Genomic DNA, 23,034 nt, shown 5'->3' on the forward strand with positions numbered 1-23,034 from the left:
TTCCAGGCATCCATAGAGTTAAGAGGGCAAGACAAGCCCTTTGCTCATCGGCGTTACGCCACGCCAATGGCGTCCAAACCGGAATCGGAAGTAATATGCCTTAAGCTACTTCTTTCTTCGGTTCTTAGATTCGCGTTTGGAGCTTCCATGATGAACGTAGGAGCGACGTGCTTTGTTGCGTGAAGGCTTTAACGGGGGACTGAGAAGAAGCCGGAGCGACGTTGTGAAGTGAAGAAGAAGAAGTGAAGAAGAAGCCGGTGAGGAGAAATAAAAAACCTTAATAAGTGGAGGAGGTTGGACTGGGGTTAATGCCTTGTTTAATCTCCAGACAGATTGAAACGCTAATTCTCTCCCCCCCCCGGTCCTCCTAACAACCCTCTGAGGTAGGCTAGGAGGGGGCCGCTTGGGGCTCAGCTGGCTTGGCGAACCCTGTGGCCCATTGGACAGATCCTAACTGGCTCTTCCCCAGTATTTTCGCAGCTGCTCTCTGCCTGGCCTCTCGATCGTACTTTAGTACTTGGCTACTGTAACCATACGCCTTTTATTATACTATAAAAAAACGGTCTGTTGTTTCAGAAAACTGCCCTTTAGATTTAATTGCTTTTCTTGGTTTTGCTCTTCACTTTTCCTTTGTAAAGCAGCGTTATAAACAATTGTGTTGTTTATGATTTCACAGTTTTATTATAATATAAAAGGCAAAAGCAAATAGTAGGAAAAATAAGTGGGAAAAGGAGAAGCGTTGAAGGGAGAAAAGGAAAAAAAAAGGCTCCCTCTGGTGCAGTAGAATAAAACAGTAACATCAAACCTCAGCTTTTTACTTTAATATAATAGTATAAACTAGCCATTTCTGTAACAACAAACTGAGATATTAGAAAGAACATATAGTGAGGAACTAGTAAGATATGGAATTTTTTGACTGAAATGGATTCGATAGGAAAGCAATTACAACTGTGGTAAGGAAGAAATTCAGACAGAATGAAAGAGAAAGTAATTGAAAATAAATAAATAAATAAATAAAAATAAAACTTTATTGTCAAAGTACAACATGTGTACATTGAGATTAGCTGAGCCTCCCTGCCCCCCCCCCCCCGCTCTCTCCCCCCAACACACAGTGACAACAAACCCTCCATCCTACCACACCATGTGAACCAACTACACCACACACCGGCCTCCCAAATCAATTGGGCTTAGCATCCCGAATTGTTGCGCTTATTCAGATTCTAAGATTGTGTATTACTTTCTAGACTAGAGAGTTGCATAGATTACAATTATTACATGGTAACTGTACCTTACCAAGGATTATATTCCTTTACTGGTATCTGGAAACTGAAATCCTACCTTCTGAAGGGTGGGTGGTTGCAGAAATATAAGATTGGAACTGTTTCCAAGCCAGTAATGAGAAGTAAGACGAATGAAAGGCCGAATCGTAATTTAATTACTTTAGGGTGTGTGTTTTTTATTAGCCCTGGTTTGACTGACTTCTTTAATCCAGTTTTATTCTCTTTTCAGCCTTGATCCACCATGTCTTTAGCAGATGAGCTTTTGGCTGACCTTGAAGAGGCAGCAGAGGAAGAAGATGGCAGTTTTGCAGATGAAGAGGATGAGTATCCCATTGAAGATGTCCATGAAGAGATGCAACTGGATCTGGCAACCGATTCGGTCAAGAGTATTGCCAAGCTGTGGGACAGCAAAATGGTAAGAGAAATAGGCATCTTTCACATAAAAGAGGACTCGCCAATTTAATATGTTTGTGAAGTCATCTCTAGGATCATGCCAATTTGACCAGAGGGAGGTGCAGTCAGAAATAAAATATACCTTGGAAATTAGAAAGGCACTAAATGTCCCTTAAATGGCTTCCTGTTAAATAATAAGGTTAGATTTCAGAATTGATTTTGGCCTCAACACCACGTGTTCTGTAACCTGCCATTACTGTTTTACACTCTGAAGTTCACGATGGAGGGGAAGCATGGCCTTAGATCTTTTTATTCCTTTTGTGCAGTTTGCTGAAATTATGTTGAAGATTGAGGAGTACATCAGCAAGCAACCAAAAGCATCTGAAGGTATTGTTGGATTCAAATTTGTCTACGAAGAAACAGCAGTATTGATAACACTTCTTTTAATTTTTTTGAGCCTATTGAGGTCACATCCTGTTCCTGCATTAAGACAGCTCATTTCCCTTCAGTCAAGAGCTTGGACACGTCAATGAACTCACTTCACAGTCAACTCCGCTGCATAGATATCGACTATCCTCTTTTTCTCTCCCCAGTTCTAGGTCCAGTTGAGGCTGCTCCCGAATACAGAGTCATTGTGGATGCCAATAACCTCACCGTAGAGATTGAGAATGAACTGAGTGAGTGAAAAACCTTGGCTGCTGATTTGGGATAGGGCAAGGAACGCACTATATTAGGTGTTATATAGTGATACATATCTGTACTGATATCAATACAATGGATTTCTGGGAAAGGAATATGAATTAATAGTGTAGAAGTTTGAGGCACAAGGATATATAAGTGGGCTAATTGTTATGCCATGAAATGCATGGCAGTTCAAAAGCTGTTTTAGGAAATGTTCCTCTCAGCAACAAAAAATTAAGCCTGGACTATTTCTAGAGAAATTTTTTTGAATTAGCAGTACTAAAATAATACTTTTGATGGCTTGCTTTATTGTTTTTTTCTGCTATCATGCTCTAAAAACCAAGAAAGACTCGCTGAGATTCTTTTAGCGATTTCCTTTACAAGTAATCCTCAACTTACAACCACAATTGATCCCATAATTTCCATTGCGAAGCAAAATAGTTAGGTTTTGCTCCATTTTATGACCTTTCTTGCCACATTTGTTAAGTGAATCATTGTAGCTGTTAAGTCAGTAACATGGCTGTTAAGTGAATCTGGCTTCCCCATTGACTTTGCTGGTCAGAGGGTTGCAAAGGTTGATCATGCCCGTTGCTAAGCATCCAAATTTTGATCATGTGATCATGGGGATGCTGCAATGGTTGCAAATGTGAAAAGGCGTCTTAAATCACTTTTTTTAGTCACTAAATGAATGGTTGTAACTCGAGGACTATCTGTATTGTTTCTCACCTATTGACCGAAATCTTGCCAAACTAAAGCAGACTGTGCATCACAAAATGTACACTCTGGGAACTATTAAGCAGGAACCATCTTCGCCCTCTTTCTCCCACACAAACTTTCTGAACTGCAAAGTCTCTTGCTCCTCTGAAATGCCCTCCCTCCCTCCTGGGATTCCAGAAAACATTCCATCACACCTCCCTACCTGGCAAGTGCCAGAAGCACTGGATCAGAATATTATTCCCATCCTGCCTTGGAATTAGAGCTTGAAGTCTAATCCATCTATAGATTATTAAGTTCAGGAAACCTGTTCCACACTCCCAATCACCGTAATGCTTTATGGATTGCTGTCTTTTGTCTCTAGATATTATACACAAGTTTATCCGAGACAAATACTCCAAGCGATTCCCAGAATTAGAATCCCTTGTTCCCAATGCTTTGGATTACATCCGGACTGTTAAGGTATCGTGTTTGTTCTTAAACTATGCAAAGTTCATTCTTCTGTTTACTCTCACGAATAATTTAAGTGCCTGTCCCTTGGAACAAGTTCCCCCCTTGATTAAGATGGCTGCCATTCTTCTGCTGTTTAGAAGAGCTGTGAAGACTCGGCTCCTCACACAGGCCTTCAGTGAGGGAGATTGATGCCGCTCCTTCATCCTGCTTGCCATTGTGTATCTTTATTTTTTATTGTTTTTATTGACATTCCTTTGATTGTTGTCCAGAGAAGTTGAGATTCAGGTGGCAAGTAAGTTTAATTTATTATTACCGTCATCCTCCATTGTGTTTCTGCATTCTTAACACTTCCACCCTATTGGTTACTTTTGTTGCCGATTCACTGGCCATATTAAGAATTTGCATTTAGATTTGCTGGACTGAAACTCAGTACTTTTCTTCAGCTTTCCCTTGTCTGGTATTCTCCATAAACATTAAATCAGCCCAAACCAGGCATTGCTCTTATTTTAAAAGTTGTAATCCTGCACATATGGAGGGTATAAAATACAGAAATGGAAATTATAGGTAAGTTCCAGTTTTATGAATCATGTATGAATCCAGCATGAAAGCCACCTTGGCCAGTCCCCCTGTCTTAGCCCAAACCACCTCACAGGGTACTTGTGGGAGAAATGAGAGGAAGGAGTATTGTGTATGGTTGCAGCCTTAAAATATTTATAAAAATAATAGTGGGATAAAGATCAAATAAAAATGGTGCAGGAAATGTTGGTGAGAAGTTCTTCCATGTGTATAGGAAGATAACGATAACATTAACATTTTTTTCTCTGAAATATTTTTTAGACTTTGTTCTTAGCCAGATGTGCACGCTGACTTAAAAAGACGCCTAAGGTTGTCCTTCAGGCTTGCTGTGCACAAGGCATGACAGAAGGAATTGGAAAGGATATGGGGGGGAACAAGCCCTGTTTTTAGTTACAAAAGCTGAAGGAAGCACCTTGCAGTGCTACATCTCTGGCAAGGATGAGACTAAGGGGTTAGATAATCTACAGAGAATAGAATATAACTAGAATACGGAGAATAGAAGCTTCAGCCTCTTGATGGTCCATGGTTCATCTATTAGTGAAAGATTCCAGAACAGGCTTATCTGACAGCCTGGCATTTTGAAATCAGATGAAGTATCTGTGGTATCTCTCACAGTGCCAGTCAACCCAGCATGTATTTGTACAAAAATTCCTGGCCGATATCAAAAGCTAACCTTCAAATGTCGGACATTTGCAGGAACTGGGCAACAGTTTGGACAAATGCAAGAACAACGAAAACCTTCAACAGATTCTTACCAATGCCACAATCATGGTGGTCAGTGTCACTGCATCCACTACCCAAGGGTAAGGTGGGCCTTCTGTAAGAACCGAGGGGAGGATTTAAAAGGGATTTGGGAGATCAGGTCTGGGTAGGGGCTGGGACTAAATCCACACACAGGGCCAACCCCCCTCCCCCCCAGATTGTTCCACTCCTGACTGAAGGTGGGGCATTCCTTTAATTATTCTTAATTCTTTGCACACTGAGAGAAAAGATCTTCCAGCTTTCTCTTTGGTGTGCTTTTTTTTCACCTTCAACTAAGAGAGGAGGACTACTTAGGTATTTAAGAAAGCTTACAAGAATGAGTAGCGCTCCAGCGGAATTGATATACTTTTAACCATTATAGTACTTTTCCGTTAGAGGATTGTATATTCTACATGATGGGTGAAAAAGTGCTGGAGTTCAAATGAAAGTGGGGTGGGGGGTTGTGCTGCTTGTACATTGACGTCTGACAATACCATATTTAAGAGAGGGCAGGGAGATAAGAAAGTTGTGTATCTAGCTTTTTTCTAAGTATACTTGAGAGCAGGAATAAAAATGTTAGCCCGAGTCAAATCGCCGAAGATCAGGAAAACATTGCCTTATTATCTCTGCCCTTACATACGTTCCTGAATCCTGCAAACTCTGAAAAGTGTTTCATTTTTTTCTCTCTTCCCTAACTCTGTGCCCTTCAGATTCCAGCACAGATAAAGGAATGGAAAGAGTTAACATCCAAATCCACTACATCTAAAGCCAAACCTGGTCCCAACAGGCTAGGGTAGAGGGAACTAATATCTATAGGATGCTACTGAGAGACCCTAATGAAAAGGACCTTGCATTAGCATGTTGCTAATATCAGTGACGCAGTGGCTCAGTGGGTTAGGACGCTGAGCTTGTCGATCTGAAGGTCGGCAGTTTGGCGGGTAGAATCCCAAGTGCCGCGTAACAGAGTGAGCGCCTGTTACTCGTCACAGCTTCTGCCAACCTAGCAGTTTGAAAGCACATAAAAATGCAAGTAGAAAAATAGGGACCACTACGGTGGGAAAGTAACAGCGTTCCGTGCGCCTTTGGCGTCTAGTCATGCCGGCCACATGACCACAGAGACGTCCTGGGACAAGCGCTGGCTCTTCGGCTTTGAAACGGAGATGAGCACCAGCCCCTAGAGTCGGAAACGACTAGCACGCATGTGCGGGGGAACCTTTACCTTTAATATCAGTGATGCAAAATGAATATGAAATTACAAGAGGGCACTTTCTGTCACTGCAGGCAACAGTTGACTGAGGAAGAACTGGAACGCATTGAGGAAGCCTGTGACATGGCCCTAGAGCTGAACCAATCGAAGCACCGCATCTATGAGTACGTGGAATCCCGTATGTCCTTCATTGCCCCCAATTTGTCCATCATTGTTGGGGCCTCCACTGCTGCCAAGATCATGGGTAAGATTGTTGCTGGACAGCCTTGCGCTGCGCATAGAGTTTTTGACTAAGCTGTAGAGTTTTGCAGGAAATATGTGGGGGTTTTTTTTAGAGAGAAGTTAAATCTTTTCCCCTCTGAAAGGATGATTTTGTTTTGTTATTAGGAGAAGCTATTTTGCCCTTATGCTTCAGCTTTATCAGAATAATTCACAAGTCAGCGGGTTTTTTTTTTCTTCATTTAAAACTATGGAACCAAGAAATGCCCAGCCGAACAGTGAAAATTCTGTTTCTGATATACGATTAATTCTGGCAAATCTCCACAGTCGGGGATTAGCAAGTATCCTTTGTGGACAGCAAGTTCAGCTTCCCAGGGAGAGGCCCTTCTCTTCAAATTCTCAACAAGCGGGGAAAATGACATGCCCCAAATTAGATTAGATTAGATTAGATTTATTGAATTTATATGCCGCCCTTCTCCCTAAGGACTCAGGGTGGCTCACAACAAAAATTTAAGAAACATGGAATACAGAATTTAAAAAAGAATTAAACAATAAATGTAATAGATACGTGACAATTTAACTCAATAAAAGCCAAATTTAAAAAAAACATAGTCCAGACCCGCTTGCTGGAATAACCAAGTCTTGGCCGAAAGCCTTGAAGCTTCTTGGCTGTTCGATCCTGCTGCACGATGTTCACCCTCCGTTTCTTCTTTGATTAAGGCATTGCTGGTGGCCTCACCAACCTTTCCAAGATGCCAGCTTGCAACATCATGCTCCTGGGAGCCCAGAGAAAAACTCTCTCGGGCTTTTCCAGCACTTCTGTATTGCCACACACCGGTTACATCTACCATAGCGACATTGTGCAATCGTTGCCTCCGGTAGGTGTGTGAATCCGAAGCTGCTTTTCTGATTGATGTATTCGTGCATCAGGCTCCAGCCTTGATTTTTCTTCATTCTTTGTAGGATCTGCGGAGGAAAGCTGCACGTTTGGTGTCAGCAAAATGCACCCTAGCAGCTCGAGTAGACAGCTTCCATGAGAGCGCTGAAGGGAAGGTGAGGCGTGCAGGTTACTAAGGCAGCCGCCATCCAACTTTTCTGGCTCTGTGGAGTGGCGGAGGAAGAGGAGGCAGCGGGGAGGGGGGGATAGTTTTGTGTGCGCCGCTTTCACAAGTGCAACTTCGCAAGTGCATGCGCACACTCGCCCACCACTTCTGAATGGGTGCGTCCTGGCACTGGGCCGCGGACCAGGGATTGGGGGACTCCTGCTCTAGGGCACGGGTAGTAGCAGGGATAGGAACAGAAGTCAGACTTCCTGGGACATCTCTAAGTGAAGTTTTAAAAGACTCTGTTTCACTGAAGATATGCAACAAGTCCCTAAGATATGGACCTTCTTCGGAAAGCTATTTAATCCTTCTGGAGCATGTTGGGTACCAGCAGTAATTATTGCTTTTGTGTTTATAAACATTGTAGAGAATCCATACAGGCTTAATAAGGAAATGGGTAATTCCCCTAAATGAAAGGGGATTTAGATTGGATTGTCAAGACAAGGAAGTAGGGTATCTCTCTGGCTGCACATCTTCCTGTTCCTCTTCCTAGAGAAGAGCAGAATTGGCTTTGCAATCCAGATTATCTCTACACCAAAATATCTTAAAATATCTTAGATTGAGAGGTGCTAGCTGGCTCAAGGTTTGTCAGAGCCTGGGTTGTTTTTGAACTTGAGTTTCCAGGGTCTAGTATAACCTATTACCCTTTCCTATTTTTGTGAGAATAGAGTTTTCAGTTTGGCCTAGGGAATGGATCTACTGTGAGAGGCAGATTAAAAACAAAGTAACTGATTTTTTTGTAGGGAAAGGTTACAAAGATACAACAAGAGGACTGGTTGAGAAGGCCAGTAGATCAGGTTTAGTCTGTAGGGATGTAATCAGTCCGTTTTTTAGTATGGCTCCCAGAACTCAACCTCTTCAGATACCAGAGGAATCATAAAAAAAACCCTGAACATTGGGTTTGTCATAGGGCCATGGTGGCAAACCTATGGTACACGTGCCACAGGTGGCACGCAGAGCCCTCTTTATAGGCATGCGTGCCATCGCCCCAGTCCTAGGCCTTCAGCTGGGTTTTATAAAACCCAATGGGCCACACCCACCCAGCAGCCAACGATATGTAAGTGGAGTTTGGGTTGCAGTTTGGGCACTCGGTCACTAAAAGGTTCGCCAACACTGTCATAGGGTGTTGCTCGTGTATACGCATGGAGTCTACGAACAGCAGATGCAGCAACCAATTTTCTTCAGTGAAAGCTGGAACACTCACTTTTTCCACATGGATGCAATGTGACCTCTCCCCCCCCCCCCAGCTTGAAAAGAGCTCCTTTTGCCCGCTGTAACTTCATGTTTTACTTCTGTTAACAATCCAGGTTGGATATGACCTGAAGGAAGAGATTGAGAGGAAGTTTGATAAGTGGCAGGAGCCACCTCCAGTGAAGCAAGTGAAGCCACTGCCAGCCCCTCTGGATGGACAGAGGAAGAAACGGGGAGGCCGCAGGTATGGGGAGCTTTGGAAGAGCTAAGGGGGAAGGTCAGGTCAAATGCCAGGACGTGAGAAGCAGGTCAGTTAATATCTGTCAGGGTTCTTTCTTTTCCAAGAACTGGACACACCACAGCATAACACATCTGTACACAGCATTTTATTGCACCACATGCCATCCCTAACAGTAGACTATCACTCTACCCTTGTAGGACTTACAAGATGATGTTGCCATGTAAATATGTCCTTAATACTCTAATACTTAGTTTAAGCCAACATCTGTGTGTAAACTGACATACAATCTTCCTTCCAAAAATTCTTACACTGGTTAGGATGAGGCTTCAGTGTGTTTTTATTCCTCTTTGAGTTGCTACTGAGCTCTCGCAGGATGTGCTGCTCATTGTAGCTTGTGGTCCTGGCAGTTGACTGATAAGTCGTCTTGCCGACTTGCAATACCTGCCAGTCTCCAGAAGTTGCCTCCAGTGCCCCCATCTGAATGCCATTTGTTTTTCTCCTTGCCACCTATAGACAGACAAGACAGGTTTTTTTTGTTCATTGACCAGGACGCTCATTTTTGTTATGGTAGAGCTAAGAACCGCTTCCAACTATTTGGAAAAAGGTGGTGAACCATTAAGTACACAAAATCGGGGATCCATACCCAGGGATTCTGATATTCAGCGCACAACTCATCTGGATTTTACAATCTAAAATGATCCTTATTATGGTCATAGACTAGCATAGGTCATAGCGTAGTAAACTTGCAATTTTCAGGGTGTTTTTTGTTTTAAAATCTTTTTGCTGGCTTCAGGTATCGTAAGATGAAAGAACGCCTTGGCTTAACAGAAATCCGAAAGCAAGCCAACCGGATGAGCTTTGGAGAGGTACGAGATTCTGCACCATCACAGAATCTTTTCTCTGTTGTTGCTTTCAAATGTCTTCAGTTCTCATTCTTCACATCTGAGGAATGAAGTTATACAGGTGAAACTCGAAAAATTAGAATATCATGCAAAAGTTCATTTATTTCAGTAATGCAACTTAAAAGGGAAAACTAATATATGAGATAGACTCATTACATGCAAAGCAAGATAGTTCAAGCCGTGATTTGTCATAATTGTGATGATTATGGCGTACAGCTCATGAAAACCCCAAATCCACAATCTCAGAAAATTAGAATATTACATGCAATCAATAAAACAATCAATAGAACAATATCGGACCTCTGAAAAGTATAAGCATGTATATGTACTCAGTACTTGGTTTGGGCCCCTTTTGCAGCAATTACTGCCTCAATGCGGCGTGGCATGGAAGCTATCAGCCTGTGGCACTGCTGAGGGGTTATGGAAGACCAGGATGCTTCAATAGCGGCCTTCAGCTCTTCTGCATTGTTCGGTCTCATGTCTCTCATCTTTCTCTTGGCAATGCCCCATAGATTCTCTATGGGGTTCAGGTCAGGCGAGTTTGCTGGCCAATCAAGCACAGTAATCCCACAGTCAGCTCGTCTGCGGAAGGAAGCATGAAGTCCTCCAAAATCTCCTGGTAGACGGCTGCATTGACCCTGGACTTAAGGAAGTACAGTGGACCAACACCAGCAGATGACATGGCTCCCCAAATCAACACACACTGTGGAAACTTTACACTGGACTTCAAGCATCTTGCAGTGTGTGCCTCTCCATTCTTCCTCCAGACTCTGGGTCCTTGTTTCCAAATGAGATGCAAAAGTTGCTCTCATCAGAAAAGAGGACTTTGGACCACTGAACAACAGACCAGGTCTGTTTTTCTTTAGCCCAGGTAAGACGCTTCTAACGTTGTTTGTTGTTCAGGAGCGGCTTGACAAGAGGAATACGACATTTGAAGCCCATGTCCAGGATCCGTCTGTGTGTGGTGGCTCTTGATGCACTGACTCCAGCCTCCACTCCTTGTGAAAGTCCCCAACACTTTTGAATGGCCTTTTCCTGGCAATCCTCTCCAGGCTGTGGTCATCCCTGCTGCTTGTGCACCTTTTTCTTCCACACTTTTCCCTTCCACATAACTTTCTATTAATGTGCTTTGATACGGCACTTTGGGAACATCCAACTTCTTTTGCAATTACCTTTTGAGGCTTTCCGTCCTTATGGAGGGTGTCAATGATGGTTTTCTGCACAACTGTCAGGTCAGCAGTCTTCCCCATGATTGTGATTCCTACTGAACCAGACTGAGAAACCATTTAAAGGCTCAGGAACCCTTTGCAGGTGTTATGGCTTAATTAGCTGATTAGAGTGGGACACTTTGAGCCTAGAATATTGCACCTTTTCACAATATTCTAATTTTCTGAGATTGTGGATTTAAGGTTTTCATGAGTTGTAAGCCATAATCATCACAATTACCGTATATACTTGAGTATAAGCCGAATTTTTCAGCCCACTTTTTGGGCTGAAAAATTCCACTTCGGCTTATACTCCAGTCAACAAAAAAAACTTACCGAGGACTTGTGCGCGGCCGAGGCTTTGGTGCTTCCGGGATCGCGCGCACCTCTCCCAAGCCACCGCCGTCCGAGACCTGCCGAAGTTTGGGGAGGTTTGGGGAGGTGCGCGCGCACCTCCCCAAACCTCCCCAAACGTCGGCAGGTCTCCGTTCCTCCTGCCGACGTTTGGGGAGGTTTGGGCGCCTCCCCAAACCTCCCCAGGTCTCTGTTCCTCCGCGCAGACCTGCCGACGTTTGGGGAGGTTTGGGCGCCTCCCCAAACCTCCCCAGGTCTCCGTTCCTCCTGCCGACGTTTGGGGAGGTTTGGGCGCCTCCCCAGGTCTCCGTTCCTCCTGCCGACGTTTGGGGAGGTTTGGGTGCCTCCCCAAACCTCCCCAGGTCTCCGTTCCTCCGCGCAGACCTGCCGACGTTTGGGGAGGTTTGGGCGCCTCCCCAAACCTCCCCAAACGTCGGCAGGTCTCCGTTCCTCCTGCCGACGTTTGGGGAGGTTTGGGCACCTCCCCAAACCTCCCCAGGTCTCCGTTCCTCCGCGCAGACCTGCCGACGTTTGGGGAGGTCTGCGCGGAGGAACGGAGACCTGGGGAGGTTTGGGGAGGCGCCCAAACCTCCCCAAACGTCGGCAGGAGGAACGGAGACCTGGGGAGGTTTGGGGAGGCGCCCAAACCTCCCCAAACGTCGGCAGGTCTGCGCGGAGGAACGGAGACCTGGGGAGGTTTGGGGAGGCGCCCAAACCTCCCCAAACGTCGGCAGGAGGAACGGAGACCTGGGGAGGTTTGGGGAGGCGCCCAAACCTCCCCAAACGTCGGCAGGTCTGCGCGGAGGAACGGAGACCTGCCGACGTTTGGGGAGGTTTGGGGAGGTGCGCGCGCACCTCCCCAAACCTCCCCAAACTTCGGCAGGTCTCCGGACGGCGGCGGCTTGGGAGAGGTGCGCGCGATCCTGGAAGCACCGAAGCCTCGGCCGCGCGCAAGTCCTCGGTAAGCTCCGGGCAGTCACTTGCTTCGCGTCTCCTGAGGGAAGGGGGGGGCGACTGGAGCGGGCGTGTTTCCTCGCCTGCTGGGCGCCGCGATTTGCCCGGGGAACGCGCGGGCCCCGAATGGCAGCGTGGAGCGAGGAAGCGGACAGCCAGGGCTTCCCCGAGAGCCGCGGCCACACAGGGTATTCCTGTGTATTCAGGCTTGCAAAATGGCGGATCGAGCCTCTGCTGGCGGCAGAGGCTTGCAGAGCGCGGATCCAGCCTCCGGCGGCGGCGGAGGCTTGCAGAACGGCGGATTGGCTTATACTCGAGTCAACAACTTTTCCCAGTTTTTGGGGGTGAAATTGGGGGTCTCGGCTTATACTCGAGTCGGCTTATACTCAAGTATATACGGTATGACAAATCACAGCTTGAACTATCTTGCTTCGCATGTAATGAGTCTATCTCATATATTAGTTTCCCCTTTTAAGTTGCATTACTGAAATAAATGAACTTTTGCACGATATTCTAATTTTCCGAGTTTCACCTGTATGTGGAAACTTGATGTTTTATTTCTTCAGATGGGCAATACGCGATTCTGTTACCGTTCTAAGTAACTACCGGAAAACTTGGTTGCTTTCCTTTTTTATGTGCAAAGCCCCAAGCCATGTTCAGGGCTGCTTTCTGAACATACCGATTTGAATTGAGAACACAAATCATTTCTGCCTTTCAGAAGTGCTTCTTGTAAAAAAGAGGCAAAATTTCCTAAATCTTTCAAGCTGATGCTCCAGTGTCCATTCTGAGTTTTGTTTCTGATGATTCTAGGTTGGGGAGCATTCCCCCCCCCCCGAAGCAACAGGTCTACAACTCGGGGTTACTCCTAAACTTAACAAGTGTTGCCGAGTAGGCAGGGGAGAGTGGGGCACCAGTTGCACCAGTTTTGTAGCCCTTCCTGGAGCATGATTCCCTGTTGACAACTCCCTGTGCCCTTATCATTTCTTAAATCAACTTAATGTAGTACAGGTAGTCCTGGTCTCATGACCACAATGGGGACTTGAACTTCCGTTGCTAAGAGGTGCGATCATTGAGTCACAGCTAAGCGAATCATGCGGTCATTAAGTAAATCTGGCTTCGCCCATTGACTTTTATCAGAAGCCTCCTGGAACAATGGAAAATGGCAGTCATGTGATCCTGGGACAATGCAAACGTTATGAATACCTGCTGGTTGCCAAGCACTTAAATTTTGATCATGTGACCGCCAGGATGCTGACAGTCATGAGTGCGATGTCTGGTCATAAGTCATTTTTCTCAGCACCATCAACAACTTCAAATGGTTGTTAAATGAAAGGTCGTAAGTTGAATATTATCTGTATATATTTCAACATATTTTGAAGATTACCTAGTCAAGTATGCCATTGGCGTGAAATGCAGTGGATAGGTGAGATTTACCAGTGCTATATAGCAGTACTGTAAGCATGGCATTAACTACCAATAGGTTCTTGAGTACAATTCCAGGTGCTGGTTTTAACCTAAAACGCTGTCCACGTGTTTGGCTATCTGAAGAGTCATCCGCTTGAGGTAGAACCAAGCCACGTGGTCCATTTGGGGACAGCTCCTGTAAAATGAAAGAAGTCCTCTGGTGGTAGAGAAATGACATAAATACATTATTTACTTCACTTCCTCTCATGCCTTTCTTAGATTGAAGAAGATGCTTACCAAGAAGACCTTGGGTTCAGTCTTGGCCATTTAGGCAAATCAGGCAGTGGCCGTGTCCGGCAGACCCAAGTCAACGAGGCCACCAAGGCCCGCATCTCAAAAACACTGCAGGTGAGTGAGGAAATGGAGAACACTGGCAGTATTCAATTTCTGGTTTTGTCCTTCTAAGGAGCAGGTTTGGCACAATCTCATTACAAACACTTTGGCCTTTTATAGACCTCCAGAATCAGGTTTAGCGCTTTTGGCTGAATGCATGCAACATGCTGCAACTTCATGTTTTATTGCCGACCTTGGCAACTTTTTAAGATTTGTGGACTTTCAATTCCCGGCATTCCCCAGCCAACCCTCTGGAAGTTGGAAGTCCACAAGTCTTAAAAGTTACCAAAGTCAGACACCCCTGCTTCATTGCATGTGAATGCTACCATTGTAGTTTGTAAACTGTAGTTCAGTCATTGCATGCAGTCATAGTCACAAGATCAGCTGTGTAATCTTTTATCACTGGGTGTGATTGTTTTGAGCATGTATGCCTTGATTCTTGCTTAGGACTCTTTGGAAGTCTCTCCGTGCCCAACGCCTTTTACTCTCCACCTGGATGAAGTACTTCTTGAAGCCTTTACTGGGCTTAAATTAGCTGCCTGTTCTAACAGCATAGCTTACCATTAGGATTTTACTTCGGGGAAGACTGCAAATGTTCCCAGAGGATATCTGGAATACTTGATCCCTACCATTTCTAGCCACTGATTTCCCTACATGATATATTAAATACAAGTAATCCTTGACTTACAACCACAATTGGGCCCCAAACTTCCATTGCTGAGCAAGGCAGTTGTTAAGTGACTTTTGCCCCCATTTTACAATCTTTCCTGCCACAGTTATTAAGGGAATCACTAGAATGGTTTAAGTTGGTAACATGGTTGTTAAGCGAATCTGGCTTTCCCATTGATTCTGCTTGTCAAACGGTCACAAAAGCTGATCATGTGACCCCAGGACACTGCAGCCATCCGAAATACATGGCAGTTGCCAAGCATCCAAATTTTAATCACGTGACCACCACGGGGATGCTGAACGGTCTTAACTGTGAAAAACAGCCATGTCACATTTTTCTGTGCCATTGTAATTTCGAACAGTCACAACGAATGGTTGCAAGTGGAAGCCTACCTGTATATATATTATCCAATACATATTAAAACCCAAATGTCACCTTTTTTTTCCTCGTCCCAATCAGCGCACGCTCCAGAAGCAAAGCATGGTGTATGGGGGAAAGTCAACCATCCGGGACCGTTCCTCTGGGACAGCTTCCAGTGTGGCCTTCACTCCACTGCAGGTAAGCATAGCTCTTGACTTACATTCCAGTTTCCTGTTACTCATCCATAACAGGAAAGCTAGATCATGCTTGGGAGGGATATGAACCTCCTAAGAATCTTCTACCTTGTCTTCTTTTTACAAAACAGACCAAACCACTGTAAGTAATTTTCTGTCTTCGGTGCTCTCTGAGCTTGGTCGTTTTCTTGCAGACATTTCATTACCCAAACTAGGTAAAAATCATCACCGATTATGTTACTTAGTTTGGATAATGAAACGTCTACAAGAAAACGAGCAAGCTCAGAGAGCACCAAGGACCCCTCATTTCAACCCTGAGCTGCAAGTCTTCTCCTTTGTTGGTAACCATCTGTCTCCAAGCTGGGGGGGGGGGAATTGGGAGTAGATTACAACCCTTCCTCTCCTCTTGAGCAGCCTCTTCTAACCTGACGCTCTCAGCTGTTTTGCAATTGCAACTCCTCGAATTCCGCAGCTGAAGGTTGCCAGGTTTGGATAAACTCTGCACAAATCTTGGTTTTTATTTTGCCCGTGCAATCTTTCCCCTATCTACTTGCAGGGTCTGGAGATTGTGAATCCACAGGCAGCTGAGAAGAAGGTCACCGAAGCCAATCAGAAGTACTTCTCCAGCATGGCAGAATTCGTAAAAGTAAAGAGTGAGAAAAATGGCATCATGTCCACCTCATAGCGAATATGGGTCCTGCTGTTTCGACCAGTAGTTGGAACCACATCGCACGTGCTGATAGAAAAGTCTACAGTGGACGTGGACCTCACCGAGGTTGAAGCTCAATAGACTATTTGACTTTCACAACTCAAGGTTCTTTCCAAATATCCTAATGACACCAGTTCCCCCCCCCCTCTTTCTGTTCCCATATAATCCATCAGAGAGAGCCTGCTATTGTTTTATCTATTGATGCGGTGGAATGGCCGAATAGAACTGAGTTCAGTATTCAAAATAAATTAGTTAAGCAGTAAGCTATTTAATGGCCCATAAGAGCTGTCCGGAACAAAAGGGCCCTGTCTTCCCCTGTCACAGATTGTCTTATGTGTCAATTTTAATACAAACTAATTTTTGTAAATACAGACTGAGATGCTACCATTCTTTCTCCATTGCTGTCTAGGAGCATTGGGTAGCTAATCCTTTCTTCTAGATTCTGAGTTAAAAAGAGATTACTTCGATTAAAAAAAACAAAACACTTTGCTTCCTGTGTGTTAGATTGCATATTTCTCAGGAATTAATTGTAACAGGACTACGTGTAGGAGGTGGGGCATTAGAAAGAATTTCTCTAATAGTGCTTCTGTAGTTGGGTGCCTCCCTATTGTGTGGGTTTGGGCTCCCAGGATTCCTCAGCCACATGGCTATTTTTGAATTCGGGGGATTAAAGTCCACCCATATGGAAGTTTTCACCTAAGACCTTTTGACAGCACGGAGTTAGGGTAGGAGTTACTTATATTTAAAGCGGGAGAGGTAAGAGTGCATCATATGTATCTAAACCAAAACTTGTGTTATGTTATATGTAGTAATGTGGTTGAGTAACTCTGGGAATGTGCAGATAAATTGCATTTTATTTCTAATACACAAGTGAATCATTAAAAGGACAATTTTTCTAACTTCCAGGTGTCAGTGGGAATTTTATTTAGTGTATTAAAATCATAGTTGCTAAAAATTAGTCTCTTTCTCAATCAAGGGCACGGGATCATGCTAGATATGTGTATGCAACAATAAGACAGTGAATGTGAGCTGGCATTACTTTCAGGAAGAATAACTAAAGGGTGGTGAAATAGCTGAAGTGTTCTTGTATATTTTACTTGCAATAGTTTGAAAAATGCATTCAGTGTATATTTTGGAAGAGCTATTATTAACACCTGTATCTAATCCCCTTGTTTTGTGGAGTAAGAATAGGGGAGAATTCTTGCGCTATCTTTGTTTGCTGTCTTGTGGCTTGAACATTGTTCTCCTAAGCATAGCCCTTACTTCCTATACCTTTGGGATAGATAGGACTTTACTTTCTAGTAAACTGAGCGCAGATTAGATGCCATCAAAAGTTGTCATCAACTCTTAAGAGACCACATAGATTTTTTTCCCCCACGAAATTTAGCAGAGACAAAAGATGTCACAATTAACCAGTGGAACAGCTTGCCCCTAGAAATTGTGGGCGCTCCATCACTGGAGATTTTTAAGAAGAGGCTGGACAGTCATTTGAGATGGTATAGGTCCTCCTGCTTGAGCAGGGGGCTGGACTAGAAGACCTCCAAGATCCCTTTCAGCTCTATTTCTATTTTATTCTATTCCTATTCCTATGGTAAAGGTAAAGGTTACCCCGCACATGCGTGCTAGTCGTTTCCAACTCTAGGGGCCGGTGCTCTTCTCCGTTTCAAAGCCGAAGAGCCAGCGCTTGTCCGAGGATGTCTCCGTGATCATGTGGCCGGCATGACTAGATGCCAAAGGCACACGGAACACTGTTACCTTCCCACCATAGTGGTCCCTATTTTTCTACTTGCATTTTTTACGTGCTTTTGAACTGCTAGGTTGGCAGAAGCTGGGACAAGTAACAGGCGCTCACTGTTACGCGGCACTCGGGATTCGACCCGCCAAACGGCCGACCTTCTGATCAACAAGCTCAGCGTCCTAACCCACTGGGCCACCGTGTCCTATTCTATTCTAATATTCTAGTAGCCAGCATTGTAAAATCATAATTTAATCTGGCATTTTCCATTGCTTCACAAAGAATCCAACGTGGCTAAGCCATTTTTGCAGGCTTAATCATGCTAGCCAGTATTCAGGAGGTGAAATTCTTTTAGTCTTGTTTTGTTATGTAGCAATATAATCTGTTGTGCAACCCTGTGACCCGAAACCATTATGACCGAATAAGTTCTGAAAACAAAACATCAGTACCTCCAGGAAATGCCAAATGCTTCCTCCAATGGGCAAAGACAAGAAATCCAAACCTTTAGGGAAAGAGTTAGATTTGTAAAAACATCAAATAAAAAATGAAAACAATATTGCTAATAGACTGACCAATGTGAGAATTCTTTAAATATTTAAAATAAAAATCCAGAAACCAGCCACAGATTTACCTAGGGACCTAACAAGCAGATGTAAGGGGACAGGGTCGCGTGTGCTTACTAACAGCGAGGTTTTTGCTCGTTATTCTGTAAATGCAGCCCTGCAGCTCATGCAACAATAGGATTCAGCAAAGCAAGGGGTTATATTTCACTAGTGAAGTTGGTCTCTCTCTTGGATTATGCCTGTTTTATTTGGATGCTGAGATCCTGCACATATCTCTCAATAGCAGCAAAGTGCCTTCATTTTATCAGCTCGTGAACACTGCTGTGCCCGCCTAAATCTGGGACAAGCCTTTTGTGATAGCTGGATAGGAAATGCTGAAATAAATCATTAAACCAAAGCCCGAATAGAATCTCTACCTTGGAAAAAAAATCGTTCTTTCTTCCCTGATTGGATATTGTGCGTTTAATTGACAGCTTGCCTCTTAAGAGTTTCCTGCAGATTGTCCCGCCCCGACCCCTTTTACCTTAATGCAGGGGTCTTCAAACTTGGCCCTTTTATGACTTGTGGACTTCAACTCCCAGAATTCCTCAGCCAGCTGGCTGAGGAATTCTGGGAGTTGAAGTCCACAAGTCATAAAAGGGCCAAGTTTGAAGACCCCTGCCTTAATGTAACTAGCTTCAAAACGTGCATACCAATACAAAAGGGGAAGGTTCTACGGGGCGGCACAGCCGTCCAATGAGGAGACAACATGTGCAGGCTCGCTTGTTTACAGCCAATGGGGAGACACGGCCTCGACTCTTTCGCGCCACTCCCTTTTTATTAGTTTCAGCCAAATATCAGAACCAAGCAATTAAATGACAAGGCTGCCATCCAATAGCCTTTCTTCCTCTTTCCAGTATTCGTGTACAGGAAGCGATAGTCAATCAAATAAGAGGGAGATTTGAGGGACAGCTTTGTTACCCATTAGGAGGCAGGCTTTGACGTAAACTCCGCCCTCTCGGCTTGTTTTTCGCGGAGTAGTAGGCGTAGCGTAACTACTCCATCTGCGCCTCTTCAACCAATGGTAGCCCCAAAGTGCTTTGAAGGACACCACCTCTTGACAAATCGATCCCCTGCATTACTATTAATGACAGCTGCGGCTGCGCCGCGTCGTCCCACCCTCCCCGTTTCCCCCTTCCGTCCAGTTTCTTATTATCCAATCGGAATGGTAAGAGGCTTGACGAGCGGGAGGGTCAGCCAATGCAGTTCAGGGGAGGGCGGATCGAGAGAAAGTAGAGGGGGGGGAGGCTGCCGCCATCTTGGATGCCGCGGAGCCCGAGAGACGGGGGCGAGAGAAAGAGAGAGGGGAAAAAAGAGGGAGAGTGAGAGAGACCCGAAGACGCCGGAGCTGCCGGTGAGACAGCGGGAGGGGGCGGGGCCTAACCGAGGGGCGGGGCTTGCAGGTGCCTACGGAGCTCCGTAGGGGGCGGGGCCAAAGTGTTTGTTGGGGGCTCCATAGGGGGCGGACGGTGTTCAGGGCAATGCTGGTCCTATAAGTGCTGGGTAGGGGGTGTCTCTGGCGTGGGAAGGGAGCTCCTCCGGGGGCCTCGGGTTTCATGGGGCGACGATCGGTGGGGCCCCTGAGAGGGGTTGGCAGGGTTGGGGTTCTAAAGGGGAGCCCCTCACCTGTAAGCATTGGGGCCCCTTGAGGCCCCCATGGGACAAGGCAGAACTGGTGTGGGCAGCCTGTGGTGGAAAAGCCTTGGGTGGGATGCGGTGGAGTGTGGGGTTGCTCCAAGTGGGATGTTTTAATCTTTCCTACTGGTGATGCTGAAGGTGCCCATGGAGGACCTGGAGTCTGTGCAAGAGGGAGCAGCGAAATCACTAAAAGTTGCAACCTTTGTAAGGAGGTTCAAGACACTCTGTCTGGAAAGAGGATGGTTTCTGAACAATCCCTAACCCATTTCAGTCTTGCATGGAGAAAGAAATCTGTAGGAAGTTTTTTTTTCCCCCCAGAGGGTAGTCTTCCGCGATTGGGGTTAGTTAGGCCCATTAGCCTGTCAAGGCAAAGATCCCTCCTAACTACAAGAAACTCCGGGAGGTAAGAATACCTGTAAGTGGAGTTTCTCTTACATGCTTAGATGATGCAGAATACATAGATAGATCCTTATTTGTTTACTCCTTCCAGGGCATTCTGCCCTGGTTAAGATTTTAGTGGGCTTTGCCTACATGCTTTACAAAGCCAAGAGCTAGAAATCTTTCTACGGCTCTTTAAGATGCAGAATTCTGCACTCTGCCTGATTTCTGCCTATAAATAATAGTGCTGTAGCCTTTGGATATCCCCCTGCCAGAAATGATTGCGCTTGTTGAAGGTTGATGAAGTTTGAACACAACTGGAAGATTCCAGACTTCTGGAGACCACCATCATAAATAGAATTTGCCCCTAATGTAGAAAATACTTTATGTTCCTAGTCTCTTTATCATCCTTACAAAATTTATTTCAGAAGGAAAAATGGGGGAAAGTCTCAACAGTGTAGTTACTTAAAAATTAAAGCAATGTTGCAAGATTTTTTTTTATAACTGGGAGCTGTTTGGTTGATTTTAATCTAAGAAATTCTCTCCCCTTTGATAGCTCCTTAATATTGAACATAATAGCAACAGGGTGGTGTTATACAGACTCAGTGCTAGATTTGCTGAATCCTAGTTTCAAATGCACAGTAGATGCTTTCAGCAAACAAACACACTTTCTTTTCATGTATTTCTTTTAAATTCTGCCTACCAGCTAATATCCACCCACAAAAGTAGCTTAGGGCAAAATTGTTAAAAACAAACCATGTTCTGTGTTTAAAGAGAAGTAATAATCACTGTCAGTGGGAATTGTTTGGACCCCTTGGGTTTCTGTAACTTGGATGCTGCCATTGCATAGAAAGACTTTTTCATACTATCACCAGCCAGATTTCTGATGAAAATTCATAACTAAAGGGCTCTTCAGGGATCTGAATGGGTAGATAAGTTCATAATACCCCAGCATCGATCCCCGCATCATCAAGTTAAAGCAGGAATCTTCAGTCTAAATCTTGTCTGATACTTTTGCTTATAACTCTCATCATTCTTGACTGTTGCCTATCCTAACCATGTTTGGTAGTTTTGGTACAACGGACTGGAGGGATTTGAATTAGGGAAGGTTGAGTAAAAGGATCTCAACATGGGAAATGCAGAAGGACCATCAGTTGAGGCTAGAGATAACCAATGCCATCTGGAAAAGACAGGCAGGCCAATATAGTAGTCTCATTTCATAAAAGGTAGATTAAATACAGTGTGTTTGATAGTAGCAGACAGGAACTGTTCAATATACTGAGTTGACTGTGAGGATACACAAAACCTTAACTGTGGTGGGATTTGAATTCCCAGGTTGACTGGACCATTTGCTATAACTTAATGGTGGCTTGTATTTTTACCCAGAAAGTTGGGCTACACTGCATAATATAGTCAATAAAAAACTTACATGATTTGATTTCCTTGAGGAGGAAAGCATACTTCCAAATGGTTACGCTATCAAATCATAAGATCCCAATGATATCATTTGAAGTTACAGTGTTGGTACAGGAAAGTACCGTAGCACTTTTTCCACACACAACATACAGCTAAGGAAAATGTCATATTTCCTTTCCACGCAGCATGTTAGTTACATTTGTGTCTTGAATGTAGAAACACTTCTAAAATGCTGTAGTAGGACTTTGCCCATTGTACGATCCTATAAATGTACCTCCACCCTGTGCTACAATGAAAGTTATTCTTTGGCTGTGAAATCTTTAGAGATCCTTCATAGAAAATAAGGTTGCGGGAGATTATTTAGACCAGGGGTAGGCAACCTTGGCTCTTTTATGACTTGTGGACTTCAACTCCCAGAATTCCTGAGCCAGTCTGGGAGTTGAAGTCCACAAGTCAAAAAGAGCCAAGGTTGCCTACCCCTGGTTTAAACAGTTGAATCCAGCAAGATTTAGCAATTGAGATTTAAGCATCGGCAACAAATGCCTATCCAGCCTCTGCTTGGACAACCTGAAAGCCTGTGAATACATTAGGATCACATCTGTACAGTTCTGGTCAGCACAATACAAAAATTCTGAGACCCTAGAAAGTGTGCAGAGAAGAGCAACAAAGACAATAAAGGGTCTGGAAGCTAAATTGTATGACGAATAATTGAGAGGGAGCTAGCCTTAATGAAGAGAAGGATTAGGGGAGACAGGATAACTGTCTTTCTGTACTTGTGGGGCTGTCACAGAGAAGAGGTGATTAACTTATTCTCCAAAGCACCTGAGGGCAGGACAAGAAGTAATGGGTGGAAGCTTGTTAAAGAGAGATCCATCCTAGAAGTAAAGAGAAACTTTCTGGCAGTTAATGAGTGGAATAGTTTGCCTGCCAGAACTGTGAGTGCTCCATTACTGGAGATTTTCAAAAACAAACTGGACAGCTATTTGACCAGAATGTTATAATGCAAGGGTCTTCAAAAGTGGCCCTGTTATGGCTTGTGGACTTCAACTCCCAGAACTCCTCAGCCAGCGTGCCTGGCAGGAATTCTGGGAGTTGAAGTCCACAAGTCATAAAAGGGCCAAGTTTGAAGACCCATGTTATAGTGTCTCCTGCCTTGATAAAGGGATTGGAGTTAGAAGGTCGCTTCCAGACTTATAATTCTGTGTTCTCTGTGGATATTCTGACTAGTCTCATTCAGCTGCAGTGGTCCTCCTCTGACTCTTTGGAAGGTCAGTGATAAAAACAACTAGATATGGCAACAGCTTGAAGCAAAGGTATTCTC

General features: G+C 44.5%; 2 protein-coding genes across 5 annotated transcripts in view; both read left to right on the forward strand.

Moving 5' to 3' along the window:
- Positions 1 to 144: 144 nt before the first annotated feature.
- LOC308677989 (U4/U6 small nuclear ribonucleoprotein Prp31) lies at positions 145 to 16,843 on the forward strand. Its single transcript, XM_081344759.1, has 14 exons — positions 145 to 257; positions 1,510 to 1,695; positions 2,000 to 2,060; positions 2,267 to 2,350; positions 3,433 to 3,530; positions 4,794 to 4,900; positions 6,120 to 6,289; positions 6,985 to 7,142; positions 7,228 to 7,317; positions 8,675 to 8,802; positions 9,593 to 9,665; positions 13,898 to 14,026; positions 15,141 to 15,239; positions 15,792 to 16,843. The coding sequence occupies exons 2-14, from the start codon at positions 1,522 to 1,524 to the stop codon at positions 15,918 to 15,920; spliced, it is 1,500 nt and encodes a 499-aa protein (XP_081200885.1). The 5' UTR covers positions 145 to 257; positions 1,510 to 1,521; the 3' UTR covers positions 15,921 to 16,843.
- Positions 16,844 to 19,548: 2,705 nt separating this feature from the next.
- Positions 19,549 to 23,034, forward strand: part of LOC308677986 (CCR4-NOT transcription complex subunit 3-like) — a gene marked incomplete at its 3' end in the record, with an annotated part of 41,557 nt that continues 38,071 nt past the window's right edge. For 3 of the 4 annotated variants that reach the window (XM_081344753.1, XM_081344751.1, XM_081344754.1), the window contains exon 1: positions 19,549 to 19,635. The remainder of the gene's footprint in view (positions 19,636 to 23,034) is intronic. The other variant, XM_081344752.1, reaches the window with a different exon arrangement.

Source organism: Vipera berus (genome assembly GCF_964194415.1).
Source record: "Vipera berus genome assembly, chromosome: Z".
Classification (NCBI taxonomy): Eukaryota; Metazoa; Chordata; class Lepidosauria; order Squamata; family Viperidae; genus Vipera; species Vipera berus.